At 39.0% G+C, this 19,693-nt stretch overlaps 2 protein-coding genes across 4 annotated transcripts; one reads left to right on the forward strand and one right to left on the reverse strand.

Moving 5' to 3' along the window:
• Positions 1–80: 80 nt before the first annotated feature.
• nup43 (nucleoporin 43) lies at positions 81–8,884 on the reverse strand. Its single transcript, XM_047387826.1, has 8 exons — positions 8,621–8,884; positions 8,191–8,313; positions 7,311–7,388; positions 4,888–5,050; positions 4,647–4,782; positions 4,408–4,559; positions 4,188–4,304; positions 81–630 (listed from the first exon to the last, which is right to left on the reverse strand). The coding sequence occupies exons 1-8, from the start codon at positions 8,732–8,734 to the stop codon at positions 401–403; spliced, it is 1,113 nt and encodes a 370-aa protein (XP_047243782.1). The 5' UTR covers positions 8,735–8,884; the 3' UTR covers positions 81–400.
• Positions 8,885–9,271: 387 nt separating this feature from the next.
• On the forward strand, positions 9,272–18,495 carry pcmt (protein-L-isoaspartate (D-aspartate) O-methyltransferase). 3 transcript variants are annotated; one of them, XM_047387828.1, is made up of 8 exons: positions 9,272–9,604; positions 14,470–14,574; positions 14,665–14,696; positions 14,911–15,015; positions 15,182–15,302; positions 15,847–15,932; positions 16,914–17,140; positions 17,568–18,495. In XM_047387828.1, the coding sequence occupies exons 1-7, from the start codon at positions 9,424–9,426 to the stop codon at positions 17,091–17,093; spliced, it is 810 nt and encodes a 269-aa protein (XP_047243784.1). In that variant the 5' UTR covers positions 9,272–9,423; the 3' UTR covers positions 17,094–17,140; positions 17,568–18,495. The 3 variants fall into 3 exon arrangements, with proteins under 3 accessions (XP_047243784.1, XP_047243785.1, XP_047243783.1); XM_047387829.1 differs by having other exon boundaries at positions 16,914–17,039; XM_047387827.1 differs by having other exon boundaries at positions 9,274–9,604; positions 16,914–17,083.
• The last annotated feature ends 1,198 nt before the right edge of the window (positions 18,496–19,693 follow it).

Genomic DNA, 19,693 nt, shown 5'->3' on the forward strand with positions numbered 1-19,693 from the left:
CAAACAGATAGTAATGAAATGATGTAAAAAAAATATGTGTAATCAATCTGGGAGGTCAAGATGAGAAAAAAGCAAAGTGATATTTTGAAATATTAAATTATTTTTTATTTATTCCTTTTGTAAGTAATCTGTACAAAATGTATTTGCAAATGGAATACTTCTGTGTTTCTGGTGTACAAAAATCATTCATTTATAATAATCTATCACTGCAAATGCAAGTCAGCTATGAATGGTAGTCATGTATACTAATTAAAAAAAGGGTCTTAAGCTGTGTTTTGGCAACTTGCGCAATGAAAATACAATATCAAAGACCATAAGACCATACCAGGCCCTGTTGAGCCCGAAATTAGGAAAATAACATCTTCATCAACATAATTTTTTGCAAACACAAGCAGCTCTCTTAAACTGGGACCTGTCTGTTGACAAAAATTGCCTCTCCATCAGTCCCACAGATAAGACACTGCCCCAGCACATCCAAGCTGTTGACAGACAGCGTCTGGCTGGGGAGCATGTGAGTCGTTTCCAGGCGGGATTTACTGGAGTCTCCGCGGAGCCAGGCGCTGATGATGGACTGATTACCTCCAGCGGGGGCCATCGCGCTGCGGGAGGTCATGCTGCTGTTTCCGCCGCCTGGTGATAAAAAACTTTTCTTAAAATACAACCTTTTACATCAAGAAGGCAAAAGAATAACAAATTAAGTAGACTGCTGATGTTGCTAAGCAGATATGAGCCAAACGTAGCCCAACAATTATTGACAAACCCAAGAGTCAAATAGCATCTCTATTTTTATATTAAAAAATTCAAACAAAAATATTCCTTTTTATTAGATAAAATATCAGCTGAGTGACACATCTAGTTTTTAAAACTAAGTAAATTTGTTGTAGGACAGAAAAGTCTGAACCCTGAGGAGTCATTTCTGATTTCTACAGATTTCCAGGGCAAGACATTGTAAAATTATCTGGAGACTGATTAAAGAAAACAAAAATGAGGTTGAAGATTTTGCACAATAATCATGTTCTGCATTACATGTGATCCATCTTTGTTTAAACGTACCACAGCAATATTATTTAAAAAGTGCAGCATGTTTAGTATTAAAATACTTGATAATGGGCGCTGCGTGTGGCGTAGCAGTAGAGTGAGCGACCCATATAAGGAGGCTTCAGTCCTTGATGCCGCTGTCCCAGTTTCAAGTCCCGACCCCGGAGACCTGTGCTGCACGACTTCATACTTTCCCCAACCCACTTCCTGTCTGCCTACTTTCGAAAACTACCAAAAATTAAGGCCACTAATGCCGCAAATAAAATATAATCATATTTAAAAAAAAACTTCTTCAGAGTTGCTTCTTCTAAATTATGGCTCTCGTTTCTACAAAGCAAAGTTACTACACACGTTTCATGTCAACATTACAAACATTTCCAGAGTTCGAAGTTCTTAAGGTTTGAATAAAAAATTCACAAGGAATTTATCGCCGGAACAAAAACCGATAGATGGTAGGAGAGAGAAAACGTTTAGGCAATAGGAAAGGAAATAAAGTTCAGACGTTCAAATATTTCCTCTTTTTGGATTTTATTTATCCAGACCAGGAAAATGTCTTACTTTTCCAGACAACATGGAAACCCTGAATGCATCTTTTTTATTAAAATAACAGCTTCTGAATATGCAACAAACCACATTAGTTTACAAGTATGGAGGCACCATATTAGAAGGTCATGGGCTTGGTAATGATATTGTTGAATATTGTGAAGACAGTACCAGATGTGACTTTCCCCACTCTACATTTACTCATCTGTCATTACGATGCTTAGCCAAGACCATCAGGTGTGGACAACTGCTGTGCCAAAGAATCTATATAACAGACTGATTATATTAGTAGCATGCAAGGTGGTGATTCCTAATAATAATGGCCAACAAATATTGCATTGCAAACAGTCATTTGTAGAGATGCATCAATCAGAATTTTGTGGAAGATTTCCAAGCCGTTTTTTTTGTGAAGCTTTGACCCACTGATACCGATTTGATCAGATTCTGAATAAAATATAACAAGACATAACAGCAGGAGCAGAGGTGACATTACAATGCTGTGTGAGGGACCAGCTTTATTAATATTTGAAAACATTGGTGAAAAGGTTAAGATCTAAAACAGGCTTTATTATATTAGCAGTTAGCACAGTTAGGAAAACAGCAGCAATCTCCATGTGCATTTCTTATAGAAAAAAGATTCTTAATTTAGATTTCCATAAAGCTGCCAACATTTCCAAATTTAGAAAGTTTCATGACGGACAGATGGAGAAACCCTGAAGCATGATACAACTTTTCTGAAATATGTTCACCCTCATTGGGAATGCTTAGTTATGGTGCATTTACTGACCAGAAAAAGATAGGATTTTTGAGTTTCCCATCAGCAGATCACTGTTCAAGTCTGATAAAGCTGATAATCCTCAAATTCTGGCCAACAGCCAGTTTCTATTTTCATCTCTAGTTCTTTGTGTTATATTAAATTACCCACAAGGATACAATGATGACTTTATATTTCTACCATATACAGGTCCTTCTCAAAATATTAGCATATTGTGATAAAGTTCATTATTTTCCATAATGTAATGATGAAAATTTAATATTCATATATTTTAGATTCATTGCACACTAACTGAAATATTTCAGGTCTTTTATTGTCTTAATACGGATGATTTTGGCATACAGCTCATGAAAACCCAAAATTCCTATCTCACAAAATTAGCATATTTCATCCGACCAATAAAAGAAAAGTGTTTTTAATACAAAAAACGTCAACCTTCAAATAATCATGTACAGTTTATGCACTCAATACTTGGTCGGGAATCCTTTTGCAGAAATGACTGCTTCAATGCGGCGTGGCATGGAGGCAATCAGCCTGTGGCACTGCTGAGGTCTTATGGAGGCCCAGGATGCTTCGATAGCGGCCTTTAGCTCATCCAGAGTGTTGGGTCTTGAGTCTCTCAACGTTCTCTTCACAATATCCCACAGATTCTCTATGGGGTTCAGGTCAGGAGAGTTGGCAGGCCAATTGAGCACAGTGATACCATGGTCAGTAAACCATTTACCAGTGGTTTTGGCACTGTGAGCAGGTGCCTGGTCGTGCTGAAAAATGAAATCTTCATCTCCATAAAGCTTTTCAGCAGATGGAAGCATGAAGTGCTCCAAAATCTCCTGATAGCTAGCTGCATTGACCCTGCCCTTGATAAAACACAGTGGACCAACACCAGCAGCTGACACAGCACCCCAGACCATCACTGACTGTGGGTACTTGACACTGGACTTCTGGCATTTTGGCATTTCCTTCTCCCCAGTCTTCCTCCAGACTCTGGCACCTTGATTTCCGAATGACATGCAGAATTTGCTTTCATCCGAAAAAAGTACTTTGGACCACTGAGCAACAGTCCAGTGCTGCTTCTCTGTAGCCCAGGTCAGGCGCTTCTGCCGCTGTTTCTGGTTCAAAAGTGGCTTGACCTGGGGAATGCGGCACCTGTAGCCCATTTCCTGCACACGCCTGTGCACGGTGGCTCTGGATGTTTCTACTCCAGACTCAGTCCACTGCTTCCGCAGGTCCCCCAAGGTCTGGAATCGGCCCTTCTCCACAATCTTCCTCAGGGTCCGGTCACCTCTTCTCGTTCTTCCCACAGACTTCCCACTGAGGTGCCTTGATACAGCACTCTGGGAACAGCCTATTCGTTCAGAAATTTCTTTCTGTGTCTTACTCTCTTGCTTGAGGGTGTCAATAGTGGCCTTCTGGACAGCAGTCAGGTCGGCAGTCTTACCCATGATTGGGGTTTTGAGTGATGAACCAGGCTGGGAGTTTTAAAGGCCTCAGGAATCTTTTGCAGGTGTTTAGAGTTAACTCGTTGATTCAGATGATTAGGTTCATAGCTCGTTTAGAGACCCTTTTAATGATATGCTAATTTTGTGAGATAGAAATTTTGGGTTTTCATGAGCTGTATGCCAAAATCATCCGTATTAAGACAATAAAAGACCTGAAATATTTCAGTTAGTGTGCAATGAATCTAAAATATATGAATGTTAAATTTTCATCATGACATTATGGAAAATAATTAACTTTATCACAATATGCGAATATTTTGAGAAGGACCTGTAGAAGGAAAAGCGCAGAATAATCCCTAATTCCATATATATTAACCATAAATCATACATGCCTTGTAAAAATGAGGGCATTTCTGATGGGGAGGAAGTCTCCCAGTGTAGCAGCGAGCCATCCTCTGAACACGTGAACAGATGATCTGGGTTTGTAGGGTGGAAGTGAACCTCCCACACTGCCCGCAAAAAAACAAAGACAAAAACATATTTATAATCATTTACATATGCCAAGTTTGTGACATTTCTGAAACAGCTAAATAATTTGAGAATGAATCCTACTTTCAGCTGAGTGTGCCTCCATGAGAGACAAGGGCATGTTGCCTTGTCTCACATCCCAGACACAGAGCATCCCATCCTGACCTCCTGTGGCCACGATGTGCTGTTGGTTGGGATGTCTGTCAACACAGTATAAAGGTACTCTATCTCCCGACCTGGTTGAGGGAAAAATGAAATCAATAGAAATATCCCGACTAAAAGAAAAAAAAAAAGAAATGTGAATGCCATGTAAACAATCTTACAATAATAGAATCTGTGAAGGTGTGTTGCTCTGCTGCCTCAAATCCCACAGCTTCAGCTGGCCAATAGAGTTCACCGTCAAAACCTCTGTTGTCCTCAGGTAAGTCACAGCATTAAGCGTGCTACTGTCTGCATTCTCTAACAAAGGTTAAGCAGCAGAAGGATTAGCTACTTCCTTCTAACTTCACACTTGGTTTAAACATGAAAGGTCATCTGGAAGCCGGAGTTTAATGTTTACCTCACCTATGACTCGAACCACTCCTTCCTGGTCGGCTCTGAAGACAATAATCCTGCCGTCTTCCCCAACCGATACAATTTCAGGACTGTTGCAGGCGACTCCAGTGCTGGGAGCGTTGTCGCAGGGGTACCAGTGTGCTCTGGCCCACTGCTGAGAAACTGAGATCGTCTGCAGTTAAAATGGGGAGAAAACGAACAATCAGGATAATACAACTGTGGTGCAAGAGTTCAGCCAACATGTTGTTCATTTAAGTTCACCATATTTATGTCTCAAGCTAGTCCAGCCTGATTATTCCTGGATCCTGAAACATTGGCTAAAAATAAAAAAGTTATTTCAGTGCCTAAATAACCAGCGTCAGGTGATAAAACGATCATTGTGGTACAAATATGATGGTAAACTCTATTAGTCTTTAAAAATTTGAAATGTTTGCTTATATCCAATGCCTGATGAAGTCTGATACATTCGATATATTACAGGTCCTTCTCAAAATATTAGCATATTGTGATAAAGTTCATTATTTTCCATAATGTCATGATGAAAATTTAACATTCATATATTTTAGATTCATTGCACACTAACTGAAATATTTCAGGTCTTTTATTGTCTTAATACGGATGATTTTGGCATACAGCTCATGAAAACCCAAAATTCCTATCTCACAAAATTAGCATGTCATTAAAAGGGTCTCTAAACGAGCTATGAACCTAATCATCTGAATCAACGAGTTAACTCTAAACACCTGCAAAAGATTCCTGAGGCCTTTAAAACTCCCAGCCTGGTTCATTGCTCAAAACCCCAATCATGGGTAAGACTGCCGACCTGACTGCTGTCCAGAAGGCCACTATTGACACCCTCAAGCAAGAGGGTAAGACACAGAAAGAAATTTCTGAACGAATAGGCTGTTCCCAGAGTGCTGTATCAAGGCACCTCAGTGGGAAGTCTGTGGGAAGGAAAAAGTGTGGCAGAAAACGCTGCACAACGAGAAGAGGTGACCGAACCCTGAGGAAGATTGTGGAGAAGGGCCGATTCCAGACCTTGGGGGACCTGCGGAAGCAGTGGACTGAGTCTGGAGTAGAAACATCCAGAGCCATCGTGCACAGGCGTGTGCAGGAAATGGGCTACAGGTGCCACATTCCCCAGGTCAAGCCACTTTTGAACCAGAAACAGCGGCAGAAGCGCCTGACCTGGGCTACAGAGAAGCAGCACTGGACTGTTGTGGTCCAAAGTACTTTTTTCGGATGAAAGCAAATTCTGCATGTCATTCGGAAATCAAGGTGTCAGAGTCTGGAGGAAGACTGGGGAGAAGGAAATGCCAAAATGCCAGAAGTCCAGTGTCAAGTACCCACAGTCAGTGATGGTCTGGGGTGCCATGTCAGCTGCTGGTGTTGGTCCACTGTGTTTTATCAAGGGCAGGGTCAATGCAGCTAGCTATCAGGAGATTATGGAGCACTTCCTGCTTCCATCTGCTGAAAAGCTTTATGGACATGAAGATTTCATTTTTCAGCACGACCTGGCACCTGCTCACAGTGCCAAAACCACTGGTAAATGGTTTACTGACCATGGTATAACTGTGCTCAATTGGCCTGCCAACTCTCCTGACCTGAACCCCATAGAGAATCTGTGGGATATTGTGAAGAGAACGTTGAGAGACTCAAGACCCAACACTCTGGATGAGCTAAAGGCCGCTATCGAAGCATCCTGGGCCTCCATAAGACCTCAGCAGTGCCACAGGCTGATTGCCTCCATGCCACGCCGCATTGAAGCAGTCATTTCTGCAAAAGGATTCCCGACCAAGTATTGAGTGCATAAATGTACATGATTATTTGAAGGTTGGCGTTTTTTGTATTAAAAACACTTTTCTTTTATTGGTCGGATGAAATATGCTAATTTTGTGAGATAGGAATTTTGGGTTTTCACGAGCTGTATGCCACAATCATCCGTATTCAGACAATAAAAGACCTGAAATATTTCAGTTAGTGTGCAATGAATCTAAAATATATGAATGTTAAATTTTCATCATTACATTATGGAAAATAATTAACTTTATCACAATATGCTAATATTTTGAGAAGGACCTGTATATGCAATGTATATATTAGGTTCTTCTGTCACTTGTTTAGCTTAAGTTTCAGACTTAGTGATATAATTCCAAGTTCTCAGTTCTTTAAATGAGGTGGACCCCGGTAAAATCTAAAGAAAGCCTCTTTTGTTAACCAACAGTGTCTTCATAGTTTCTTCGTACACAATTTTCACTGACTGTGTTCACCTGCATCATACAGGAGTGTCAACCTGTCCTTTTTCTGCAGATACAGCTTCACCCTAAAGGTTATTTCGATGATGAATGTGTGGATCTGTTGTATTGTGAAGCAGCTGATGGACTTCCAACATTAGACTTATTCATGAAAACTGTGAGCAAATCTGACCGTACCTGGCTGTTTTGATGGTGGCGGAAGATGGTGACTGCTCCTGTTGACGATACTGTGACGACTCGCTCTTGGTCCAAAAACTGGAAGAAAGTTGAAGTTAAATGAAGTAATTCCTTATGGAAACATAATCTGGAAAACATTGTCATGAGCCAAAACAACAAGACTGTTACAGGCCAATATAGATTGTCGGTTTTTACTCAAATTTAAATTGCCAGGTTCAACTTTCTTTTAACTCATTTGCATGAACTAAGCTTTTTTGTTTGTTTGTTTTAAGAGTTGTTTTGCACCACTAGTGGCTTCTACCTGAAGCCCCTACAGAGGAAAGCGAGCAGAAATACCTGGGAGCAATGTGCAGAAAATCGCCAGAGCCGAAAAAAAATCTAACCTAGGACAGCTGCGCTGAAGACCAATAACCTCTGGATACAACATGCCAATCCAACCCACTGAGCCATGCAGTCATGAAAACCTTGTTTTGATTTAATCAAAATGTAACAAATACTGACTTCAGATTTTTACTAAACTCATACCATGAAGGAAACACCATGACGTTTGCTGATGCATTTAAAGACCCAAAAAAACATTGAAGTTTTCAGTTGTGATGCATTAAATGGACATAAACAAAACCTCATTAAACTTTCAGTGTTTTACCTGCCAATGGTAAAAGGGTTTGAATAAATCACCCACTTTTTTTGTCTCTTGCTTCTGTTTCTTTTGCATTTTGAAACCCTTCTGAAAACCAGATTTTAAGAGGAGTTTGAAATAAAATCACTTGCAATTTCCTTTTTGTAAAGTTAATTACTAATTTTTAGATGTATAATCGTTACTTAAGAATGAAAACCCTTGAATTTATATTTCACAACATGGGTCTTTCAGGTGTCTTACCTGGAGATCAAGAACATCCCCATCATGCTTATATTCACAGATGAGCTGCGGTTCTCCTTCAAATCCATCTTCCAAACCAGAACCACCTGGATTCCCAATGGACCAAACAGAAACTTTATTGTTCTGTAAAAACACACAGAAGACAGATTAGGGCTGAAACAATAATTCAAGCAATGTCCAGTACTTTAACACAGTTATACATTGAACCGAAGATTACATTCAGTACAACAGAACTAGCAGCTGTAGCAATTTTGCTGAAAATTACAAATATTATGCTGCAAAAAGCATGCCGAAAAATAACTTGCTGTTTATAAAAGGTATAAAGTCATATTTTGATCGATACAAAATGAGAATGTGAACAAGTTACAAAGAGCAAACATAATTAATCTTGAATTTGACTATTAAACCTGATTAAATTGCTGCTGCTAACCTCGTTGTCCCACGATCCAGTTGCAAATATATCGGGCTGCTGTAAAGACGAATACGAGACTGGACGCCATCTCGTCCTGCTGATTTTCTGAGACACGTATTTAGCACTTTCCATTGAAACACGTCCTTTATTTAATTTCTTTTTAAAAATACGTTTTTATTTTTTTATTGCACAAGTTAGCTTAGCTACACATACACGCCCGCCACTTTGTACGTAGATATGGTGGCTCAAGGGGTTCAAACGTAAAACAACTTCTTCTAAACTCAAGGCGCGCAATACCGCCACCAACTGGTATGGTCATCATAGTTTTAATTTCTTAAATGTGTATATATTTACTATATAATTAAATTCTATTAACCAATATAGAAATTCGAACAATAATCTGTATATGTTTGCTCCCTAAATTTATTTGCATTGCGTTTACCATATCAAACATGTCTTTAATCCTTTTAAATCCTCTCATGAATATTTCATGCTTATACATCTGACTTTCCAATATAACATGTTCTATTCCTTCATCATTCCCACAGTGGTCATATTTTCCTGTATTATGCTTTTGTATTTTAGAACGTGTATAATTAAAATTAAGCTTTTTCCGTCGTCATTACAAATAGATGCTTTAAGCCATCTAGTGGTAAACCGTTGTGTTACTGCGGCAAATCTGACTGTGACAGCGCAATGTGGCTTTAATGCCTCTCAGCCAACACTGCCTTCGATGCATATCCAAATAAATTAATCGTTAACTAAAATGACGCCTTTTCCTGTTCGGGTGTGTCTCTAAAAAGGCGCTAAAACTCATTTGGATGTCCGGTGACGTATCGGCCGCTCCGCCGTCTCCTTTGGAGGTTGTGAGCTTCATCGGTAAAACCGTTGGCGCAGGCGCGGCACTGACAGCTGCTGTCTACTTACTCCGCAAAGTCTGCTTGATAATGGCGTGGAAATCCGGAGGAGCCAGCCACGCAGAGCTCGTTAACAATCTCCGCAGTAAGTCCGAATGCATGTTGGAGCGGTAGCATCGTCACCTTGTTACCGACTCGTCGTAGTAGAACGGCGCACTTTGGAGGCTGGGGGTTAGCACGGGGATCAGGGTAGCTAAGCTAGCTGGTTGCTAAGCTAGCTGGTTGCTAAGCTAGCTGGTTGCTAAGCTAGCTGGTTGCTAAGCTAGCTGGCTGCTAACCTGTTAGTTGACCTAGCGTTACCTCTCTCCCCACCCCTTTTCCCCAAACCACGTTTACGCGTGGAACATATGTACGCCATTGTCGTTGCAGAACAAGAAAACAACCCCAGAAGACTAAAAAAGTATCTTAATATTGTGCAGCGTATTGTTACACGGGTACAGTTTTAGGAAACGTTAGCTTAGCCTGTTAGCTGTATGTGCGTCATTTGGGATTGTGCTGCCCTGCCCACCCTCGTTGATGTCTGTATCTTTGACTGCTCTTCCATGTGAACGGCAGTGACAACTGTAAATATCAGACTAGTTTCTGGTGCATGATTTTAAGAAAATGAAACGCAGCTTGCTTTTATCATTACGGCTGACAGTTGGTTAGCAGTGTGCAAAAATACTGAGTCACTCATCAGTTTTTTATACAGTATTTTGCTTTTATAAAGTATAGAATACTCTTCCTTTAGCATGTCAGTAATTTTCTGCCAGTTTTATTTAAATACCATACACACTAATTTTTTTCCATTTGATTAATTTCACCAGCAAAAATAAACCATGCATAAAAAAACTCAACAGAAATAAAGTTGTTTTTTGCACAAAAAATTAAGCATTGGATCAAAGGTGGTAATTTATCTTTCAGGTTCTGTGTCAGACTTCATAGAGACTTGCTAATCAAGTTTATGCATTACATTTAAGGATCATGCCCATTAGGTATGTTAGCAAAGTTCTCAAAGGAGTTTTATGTCAAAACAATTGGTTTCATCTTGAAAGGGCATTAAAAAAACTTAGGATCATGGAAGTAGGTTAAATATAGCTGCAGGAATCAAAGCCTGCAACTGTGGGACAATTTATGTTCCTTTAGTTTATAGAAAACCTGTAAAAGGTTTTGAGCCAAAATGTTAAAAAAAAAAAAAAATGCTGAATTTCTTTTTTTATTAGATATTATTTTTTATCGTAAAGACAGAGAATATTCTGTTTTGAAAAAAAAAAACAAAAAAACATTCAGCTTTATTCTTTGTGAATGAATCCTCATAAGTCCTGAAATTAAGGTATAAATGATTTCCAATTTCTGATTAAATTTGTATCTAATCTAATCTATAATTTGTGCAACAGGAAATATTTCAAGACAGACATCTTTTTTTTAATGTAAGCGACTGATAAGTATAATAGACTTCTTTCAGCCAGCTGACCAGCAGTGTGCTACAACTGATGGGGGATGGACTGCGCTTTGCTACTCTATGCTCCATAAAGCAAGAGAAAACTCCCGTCACATCAGTCCTTTTTCTGACATCCCATGAAAATGACTTTAACACTAAGAAGAATTTTAGTGTTAAAGCTTTATATGAGAAACTTGCCCAGTTCCAGATGGAGATACATATAATTTTTGTGTACGAACTCTTTTGGACTCTTGTTTGTTCAAAAATACTGTATTAAACCTCCCAGACTGAGCTTTCTGGTTCTTTCTTGTTGTTTGTTAGGTGGCTCAAAAAAGTTTAGGTACAAGAACTGGACTGAAAATAAGAGGAAAAAAACTTTACTAGCTGACAACTGATTGCTTGTTGTCTTAATCTGCTCCTTTTATAAAATACAGGTCCTTCTCAAAAAATTAGCATATTGTGATAAAGTTCATTATTTTCCATAATGTCATGATGAAAATTTAACATTCATATATTTTAGATTCATTGCACACTAACTGAAATATTTTAGGTCTTTTATTGTCTTAATACAGATGATTTTGGCATACAGCTCATGAAAACCCAAAATTCCTATCTCACAAAATTAGCACATCATTAAAAGGGTCTCTAAATAAGCTATGAACCTAATCATCTGAATCAACGAGTTAACTCTAAACACCTGTAAAAGATTCCTGAGGCCTTTAAAACTCCCAGCCTGGTTCATCACTCAAAACCCCAATCATGGTTAAGACTGCCGACCTGACTGCTGTCCAGAAGGCCACTATTGACACCCTCAAGCAAGAGGGTAAGACACAGAAAGACATTTCTGAACAAATAGGCTGTTCCCAGAGTGCTGTATCAAGGCACCTCAGTGGGAAGTCTGTGGGAAGGAAAAAGTGTGGCAGAAAACACTACACAACGAGAAGAGGTGACCGGACCCTGAGGAAGATTGTGGAGAAGGGCCGATTCCAGACCTTGGGGGACCTGCGGAAGCAGTGGACTGAGTCTGGAGTAGAAACATCCAGAGCCACCGTGCACAGGCGTGTGCAGGAAATGGGCTACAGGTGCCGCATTCCCCAGACCTGGGCTACAGAGAAGCAGCACTGGACTGTTGCTCAGTGGTCCAAAATACTTTTTTTTGGATGAAAGCAAATTCTGCATGTCATTCGGAAATCAAGGTGCCAGAGTCTGGAGGAAGACTGGGTAGAAGGAAATGCCAGAAGTCCAGTGTCAAGTACCCACAGTCAGTGATGGTCTGGGGTGCCGTGTCAGCTGCTGGTGTTGGTCCACTGTGTTTTATCAAGGGCAGGGTCAATGCAGCTAGCTATCAGGAGATTTTGGAGCACTTCATGCTTCCATCTGCTGAAAAGCTTTATGGAGATGAAGATTTCATTTTTCAGCACGACCTGGCACCTGCTCACAGTGCCAAAACCACTGGTAAATGGTTTACTGACCATGGTATCACTGTGCTCAATTGGCCTGCCAACTCTCCTGACCTGAACCCCATAGAGAATCTGTGGGATATTGTGAAGAGAACGTTGAGAGACTCAAGACCCAACACTCTGGATGAGCTAAAGGCCGCTATCGAAGCATCCTGGGCCTCCATAAGACCTCAGCAGTGCCACAGGCTGATTGCCTCCATGCCACGCCGCATTGAAGCAGTCATTTCTGCAAAAGGATTCCCGACCAAGTATTGAGTGCATAACTGTACATGATTATTTGAAGGTTGACGTTTTTTGTATTAAAAACACTTTTCTTTTATTGGTCGGATGAAATATGCTAATTTTGTGAGACAGGAATTTTGGGTTTTCATGAGCTGTATGCCAAAATCATCCGTATTAAGACAATAAAAGACCTGAAATATTTCAGTTAGTGTGCAATGAATCTAAAATATATGAATGTTAAATTTTCATCATTACATTATAGAAAATTATGAACTTTATCACAATATGCTAATATTTTGAGAAGGACCTGTAGACAACATTCACAAAAAGCGTTCAAGCTTTACCTTCATTACTTTTTACAATTTTTTTTTATGTCAGCTCAGCTGCATTAAAAACAACTTAAGCGTGCCACCTTTATAGGCCAATATAGTACTAAGTCAACTATAATCAATGTCACATGGTTTAGGTCTGCAATCAACAGTAATAAAGTCATTTGAAAACTTTAACACTTGACCCTGACATGTTTTTCACATGCATATTGTGAATGACATTAGGACATCTTCAGACTTGAGTTTGCAAATATACTTTCACTATTAAATATCTACCCTGGTCTATTTATATTCTGGTCTGTCCAGTATATCGTTGCAGGCTTCAGGCTGTTTGCCAATAGCTGCAAGTTTTGAAGGGCTAGAAATGATAAAGATGTGGTTTATGTTATAATTTGTAATTAACTGTATCCTACATATATGCATACAGTTAATTCAAGGGGAGGGGGTTGTACAATAACACGAAATGCAGATAGAATCCTCCTTAAAGCTTTTAAGACAGATTTTCTACTTTTTCTTGGTAAAAATGCAGTGTCTCCATCATTTCAATTATAAAGGGTCAACAGTCGAATCAAGCAGAGTATTTTTTACTTTTATTGGTATATGCGCTCATTTCCGTGTCCACGATACTGGACACTGACCTATTTAGACACAAACATTGGGAAATTTACCCAGAATTTGCATAATGTGTTTTAAACGGGTCGCACATAGAGTGCATACTAATTTATGGCTGTCTTACTTTCTCTGTGTTCCTGGGTCAGGCCAGGCAGTAATGGTTGTTTTCAAAGTTGAGTGAATCATTTGTTTTATTGAGTCTGTTTACCATAGCAACATGTAATGTATGGCTTGAAATTGTAACATAACTTGAATTTATTGTCGTGGATCAGTGTTGAGTTTGTTATTTTGGCAAAGGCAGATTTAAAAAAGAAAAATCTGATAATGAGAAAAAAACAGCTTGAAGTGTGACTTTATTTTGAATTTAAATTTTAGAAATCTGTCGTTGGTGTCCATGTAGCAGCTTGCACAGATGGTTCAGTGTGCATAGCTGTGAGGTTAAGAGAGCAAGTAACAAGAAACTGGCTGTCGTTGGATTTTCCAAATTTTTGGCACAGGATTCTGCAGGAACAAGGGATGAGGGAATAATTTGAAGAAACAACATATTTTTGGAATCCTTTTCAACTGTTCAGCTTGCAAATGCATAAGAAATCTCTTCAGTGATTCAATATTATAGAATCAAATGTTCTCCTTGGCAACCATCCCTGTTAAGTTGGAAAACTGCCCATGGTGACCTCTTGTATTAAGGGTTATATTTGCATATGTACCAACTTTTGTGATAGGAAAATCCCACCTATGTGTTACTGATGCAGACGCCTAATTATTGTGATAGTTTGTTTTAAAAAGCGTAATATTTCTAATCGTTTTTCACCACCAGTTTGCTCCTTAGCTGCAGGATTATGTAATGCTTCTCTGTCCATGTATTCAGCAGTAATATGCAGTGACACAAACTCTTTTTCATTCCCAGAAAATGGCATTATTAAATCTGAGAATGTGTATGAAGTCATGCTGTCCACAGACCGAGCACATTACTCTAGATGTAATCCATACATGGACTCCCCGCAGTCAATAGGTACGCCTTCTCCCGCCATCATTTCTTCACCACAGTCTTAAGATCTAGAGGATGAACTAACAGAACCTGTGCTTCTCTTTTAATCAAAAGGATATCAAGCTACCATCAGCGCCCCACACATGGTATGAACTTTAGATGTTTCTACACCCTATAATCCAAAGTTTGATCAGGTTCTGTTCTATTTCTAGATTACACAAACTTTTAACAAAGCTATAAACCTTTCTTGTATTGGTCTCTTCTAGATATTTTGGGTATAATCAGTCTTGTTAGCCAATGTTAGATGGAAGGCTCACTCACAGCACATTTGTGGTTTCTTTTTTGGACACCTTCTCCCAGCATGCCTATGCACTAGAGCTTCTACACGATCAGCTGTATGAGGGAGCCAAAGCTCTGGACGTCGGCTCCGGCAGTGGAATCCTGTCTGTTTGCTTTGCACGAATGGTGAGCCACACACATGACGGGTAAACACATACAATTTCTTTTTGGTAGCGTCGTGATTCAGTAGACAGATTTATTTAGAAACTAATCATAGTAGAATTAGATTAAATCGTTTAAAAGTTTGTTATTCCTGTCTGAACTGAACACCACCCTGTTCTGTGCTCCCCAGGTAGGCCCTAAAGGGAAAGTTATAGGAATTGATCATATCAAAGAGCTGGTAGATGATTCTATAAACAATGTGAAGAAGGACGACCCCAGCTTGATAACATCAGGCAGAGTCAAGCTAATAGGTAAGATATTATGGATGAAAGTTTCATTCTAGATTTATCTTTTCATCCAGAGTATTTCTAAGCAGCTTGAGCTGTTTCTATATCTTTGAACACGTGTTTTTCTTGCTCTTTACTGGTGGAAAATGGATTTGCTCAACAGACAGTCTGCAGCACTAAATAATTGAGCAGTGAGTACTTTCACCATCTCTGCAGGCGGGGTAAAGTGCAGCTGGAACCAGGTTGTTAGGGTTTCGTCTGGTTAAACAACTTATTTCTGGTTTTCTTCAAATTCCAACGACACCAGCTAGTAGTTGGTATAGAAATATTCTGTGAAATAATAATACCACCAAGTAAAAAACATAATATGTAAGAAAAATATGAAACCATTCTTGCTTGATCCTTAGGCTTCAGTAAAGGATGTACTGTACAGTATGAAATTCAAATTTTAACATGGATTTTGTCAGTAATGACAGATAAACGTTCAGTGACTAAATCTGTTCTGTGGACCCATCAGTGTTGTGCCGAGTCTGGCAGCCTGTAAGCGAAACCCTGCTGTGTCTTTCAGTGGGCGATGGGAGAATGGGTCACCCAGAGGAGGCTCCGTATGACGCCATCCATGTTGGTGCAGCAGCTGCCACCGTCCCCCAAGCTGTGAGTCATTTTGAGTGCTCTTTATCCTGCTGAAGATCAGACTCCCACTTTACTTGAAACAAACGAGAACCAACTAAAAACTGATTAAATTTGTTTGTTTTTTTACAAGCAGTGTTACTGTATGAAAGAAGACATATTATACTGTTAATGGAAATTTTGATGTATGATCTTTTGGTTTTTTTGGGCTTTTTTTCTTTGTTTTTTGTTCTTTTTGTTTTTACACAATTTTGTTCAGAATAGCCTGTTTTATGGAGGCAAGAGTGAAGCACTGCTAAATTCCTCTCGACTCATGAGTGGGCCTGTTTAGAGATTGTGTGATGCTTGGTGCTGCCATTTAATTGGGAAATTTTATCATAACTATATGAAAAAGCAATAAAACTCTTCTTTTTTATATCCGCATAATTTAATTTAATTTAATACACTTTTCCGCGGCTGTAAAAATGTATACATTGAAAATGGATTAAGGAATCACAATTTCTTGCTTAATGTTGCTGTTTGATAGCAGTGATTTCCCACATTTTCTGACCTCCAGATTGGGAGAAATTAAGGAATGGTTTTGAACTGAGGAAAAGTTTATCATCTCCAAAGTCTAAAATTTAAGACACTCCAAAGAACATTTAACTTGCACAGTAAATACATCTTTTTCATTTGGTACTCTTCATGCAATAAAACATTAGGTAAAGCAGTGATAGGGCATTTTGTTTCTTAACTTTTTTATGACTTTTGGTTGAAAATGTTCTTTTAAATCCAAACTAAAATAGGCATGACCTGTTTTAATGAGACAGAGTGAAGTTGTGCAAGGGAATATAAAGATGTGGACGTTCAGTAATTTCCTTATTAGGTGGCATTGGGACTTGGTTATATATTTTTCAATGTTAACTGAAGCACATATTGTTTTATGTTTTGGACTTCTATAATGTAGTGTTCCTGTTTTTTTTAGAATAACCACATTGTTAACACTTTTCCATTTTGACTCTTCAGCTTTTGGACCAGTTGAAGCCTGGCGGGCGTCTGATTCTCCCAGTCGGCCCGGCTGGAGGAAACCAGATGTTGGAGCAATATGACAAGATGGAGGATGGCAGCACCAAAATGAAGCCCTTGATGGGGGTGATTTATGTGCCTTTAACAGACAGAGACAAGCAGTGGTCCAGGTGGAAGTGACTTCTTTCTCCCCCTCCTCCCTCTTTCTCCTTCTCACAGTGGCAAAGGTGAAATGGTGTGGCTTGGAGCAGGCAATGGAACACAAGGGGCTGCATTTTGCTGCTTGTTGACATTTGTTGCTTCTTCCATACCATACCAACTAGCTGCATGTTCACTTTTACCTTTTTAGTTTAAAACCACCCACTAATCTGGTTTTACCTTTTTGCAACAAAAATGTTAAATAACACACTGAAACAGGAGCAGTGCTGGAGATGCTTGGTTTTCAAAAGCATGATTATTTAGTCAATTTGGATGCAATAAAACCCAAACATTCTGTTTAATCTTCTCTGTGAGATGTGGACACAAACCGGCTACTGTTTGACTTTTACCATGACCGTATCTGAACATTTTGCATGCAGTTCCTTACAATTTGCATGATATGTTTGTGATTTCTCTCATGTTTCTTTTCTAATGTTTGTGCTCTGTCTTTCACAGGGATGAACTCTGAATAAGAAGACAGTCCATAACCCACCTTTAAGTTTGAAACCTGGAGAAAACTCGGATGGCATCGAACAAGCCCTGACATTTTGTTTCAAGCATTATAAAACATGCTATTTGTTTGTTTGAGTCAAATGAAGGACTGGAGAATAACACTGATGACAGTCCTGAAGGGCTGCAAGGAAAGACTGCTTAAAGCTACACAGAAATATCCAAGATGGGTTTTTTCTTTTCAGGCCTCGATCTTTTGGTTTATGTTATTTTAATTGCTGAGTTTTAGGTTTGTTTGGTTTTTTTTTTTGTTATGGTTTGCAGACAGGTGTTTTACATCACATTTCAGCAGGGTCAAAGCTGAATGTACAAAGAAAGCAGAACAAGAAAGAAAATGCCCCAGACCTTTAGATAATTCACCTAGCTACAGCGTGTGTGTTTGTGTGTGTGTGTGTGTGAGGATCATCTAACTGTAGATTTTTCTGTTTGAAAATAAGCTTTTGTTTCCCCTGCCAGCAGTATTAGAATACACGAACAAAGACCGAACACCGTGGCTGAAGTAAGTTTGATGTGCAGAACCTTTAGGTCGCGTTTTCAACACACTGGATATTCTTCAACAACAGCAGGGCACTTGTCTCACCAAAACGCATGCAGGTACAGGGCTGCGCTTTCCACCTGGTGATGTTGTTTGCTGCCGCTGGTTTCCATTTCCAATGTGTGCAGGCACTCCATTGCTGACTCCACTAACTGGGAGAGTCACTGCTTTGCCAAAATAAACTTAAACAATATAAAGCAAATGTCTGTTTTCTTGAAGGAAAAACTAATACACAAAAACACATTCTATATAGAGGCATCTGAATGATTGAAGATATCTGGCTTTCACAATATCTGGAATGGCATATGAAAATAAAGAGATGCTTGTGTTTTTCTTGCAGTTTCTTTTCTCAATCTTTGCAGGCGGTTTCTGAGCCCCGCCAGAGTAATTAAAAGAAAAAAATACACAAAAGTGACTCGGGTTCTTGCAAAACATTTTGATGGTCTGACAAAACTTGAATTTGAAAAGAATTTGGAGTCATTTTTGGGAGTGCAAAATGTTTTAAAGCTCCAATTTGCATAATTTTGCAAAGGAATTCAAAGTCTCTCCAAACTTGCAAGATCTTGGATGTTTTCCCAAGGTAATTTTGCAACATCCTGCACAAGTTTTGTGAGATCCAAAGTTACTTTTGGTAGATTTAGTAAAAGTCTTGTGAGGTCCCGCAAAGGTTTTTGACACTAATGTATAGAATCATGTGTTTGTAGGAATCTTACAAAAACACATGTAGAATGAAAAGTCACTTGGGGATCCTGCAACAGTTGGCTTTTTTTCCCCTCTCAAGGTCCCTTACCAACATTTAGTAATTTCTTGATGAGGAAAATTTACTGGTTTTCATGAGGTAAAAGATTTTCTTGTGATGTCAAATTTTTGTGATCTTAGGAAAAGTGTGAGGAATTTCCAGAGGTGTTTGCTTCCATTTTTACCACTATCTTTCTGCAGTACTGTATACAGTTGTTTTCAAAATAGTCAAATATTAACTGGATCACTAAAATTATATTCCTACATGCCAAATAATTTGATAATGGTGTAGTAGAAAACTAAATTAAAATATGCTGCTGATTCTGTGTAATTGAATCATTATTTAGGAGGGACCTGTTAAAACAACTGCAGTGTGGAGTTAAATCAGTGATTCTGTTTAAAAACAAGCTGTCCTTATTTAAGGACAAATGCTTTGTTCAGAAGAGCAGCGTTGTTTGATTGGAAAGGGGAAAAACGACATGGAAGCAGCCAAAATGGCAAAAACTCAGCCAATCAGCTCCAGAGTGATCAAATGTCTGCAATTACCTTTGAGCATTGCACCAATTAGAAGACATCAATATGAAGGCAAAGTATCAGCAAGAAGACCCCTCCAAATTCCCATTGTTGAAAAAGCAACACTTGCTTAAGAGGAACATTGATCTGTAGAGAAATGGAGCAACATCTTGTGAACTGATAATGCAAGATTGTTTTGTAGACAGTTTGTCAGATGACCTCCAAACATGAATTCAAGCCACAGCGTGAAATGCTGGTGTAGATTCTCAGTCATCCAGGACATGAC

The sequence above is a fragment of the Girardinichthys multiradiatus genome, chromosome 15 (assembly GCF_021462225.1).
Source record: "Girardinichthys multiradiatus isolate DD_20200921_A chromosome 15, DD_fGirMul_XY1, whole genome shotgun sequence".
Lineage (NCBI taxonomy): Eukaryota > Metazoa > Chordata > Actinopteri > Cyprinodontiformes > Goodeidae > Girardinichthys > Girardinichthys multiradiatus.

Bases quoted from the DNA above. Each gene is read 5' to 3' on its own strand.
- nup43 (XM_047387826.1), bottom strand. From the start codon at position 8,734: ATGGAAAGTGCTAAATACGTGTCTCAGAAAATCAGCAGGACGAGATGG. The intron at 4,783-4,887 runs GTGAGGTAAACA...AACCTTTGTTAG, and splicing joins AGGAGTGGTTCGAGTCATAG to AGAATGCAGACAGTAGCACG. The intron at 4,305-4,407 runs GTAGGATTCATT...TTTTGCGGGCAG, and splicing joins GGAGGCACACTCAGCTGAAA to TGTGGGAGGTTCACTTCCAC.
- pcmt (XM_047387827.1), top strand. From the start codon at position 9,424: ATGTCCGGTGACGTATCGGCCGCTCCGCCGTCTCCTTTGGAGGTTGTG. The intron at 14,697-14,910 runs GTATGAACTTTA...ACCTTCTCCCAG, and splicing joins CCATCAGCGCCCCACACATG to CATGCCTATGCACTAGAGCT. The intron at 15,303-15,846 runs GTAAGATATTAT...TGTGTCTTTCAG, and splicing joins AGGCAGAGTCAAGCTAATAG to TGGGCGATGGGAGAATGGGT.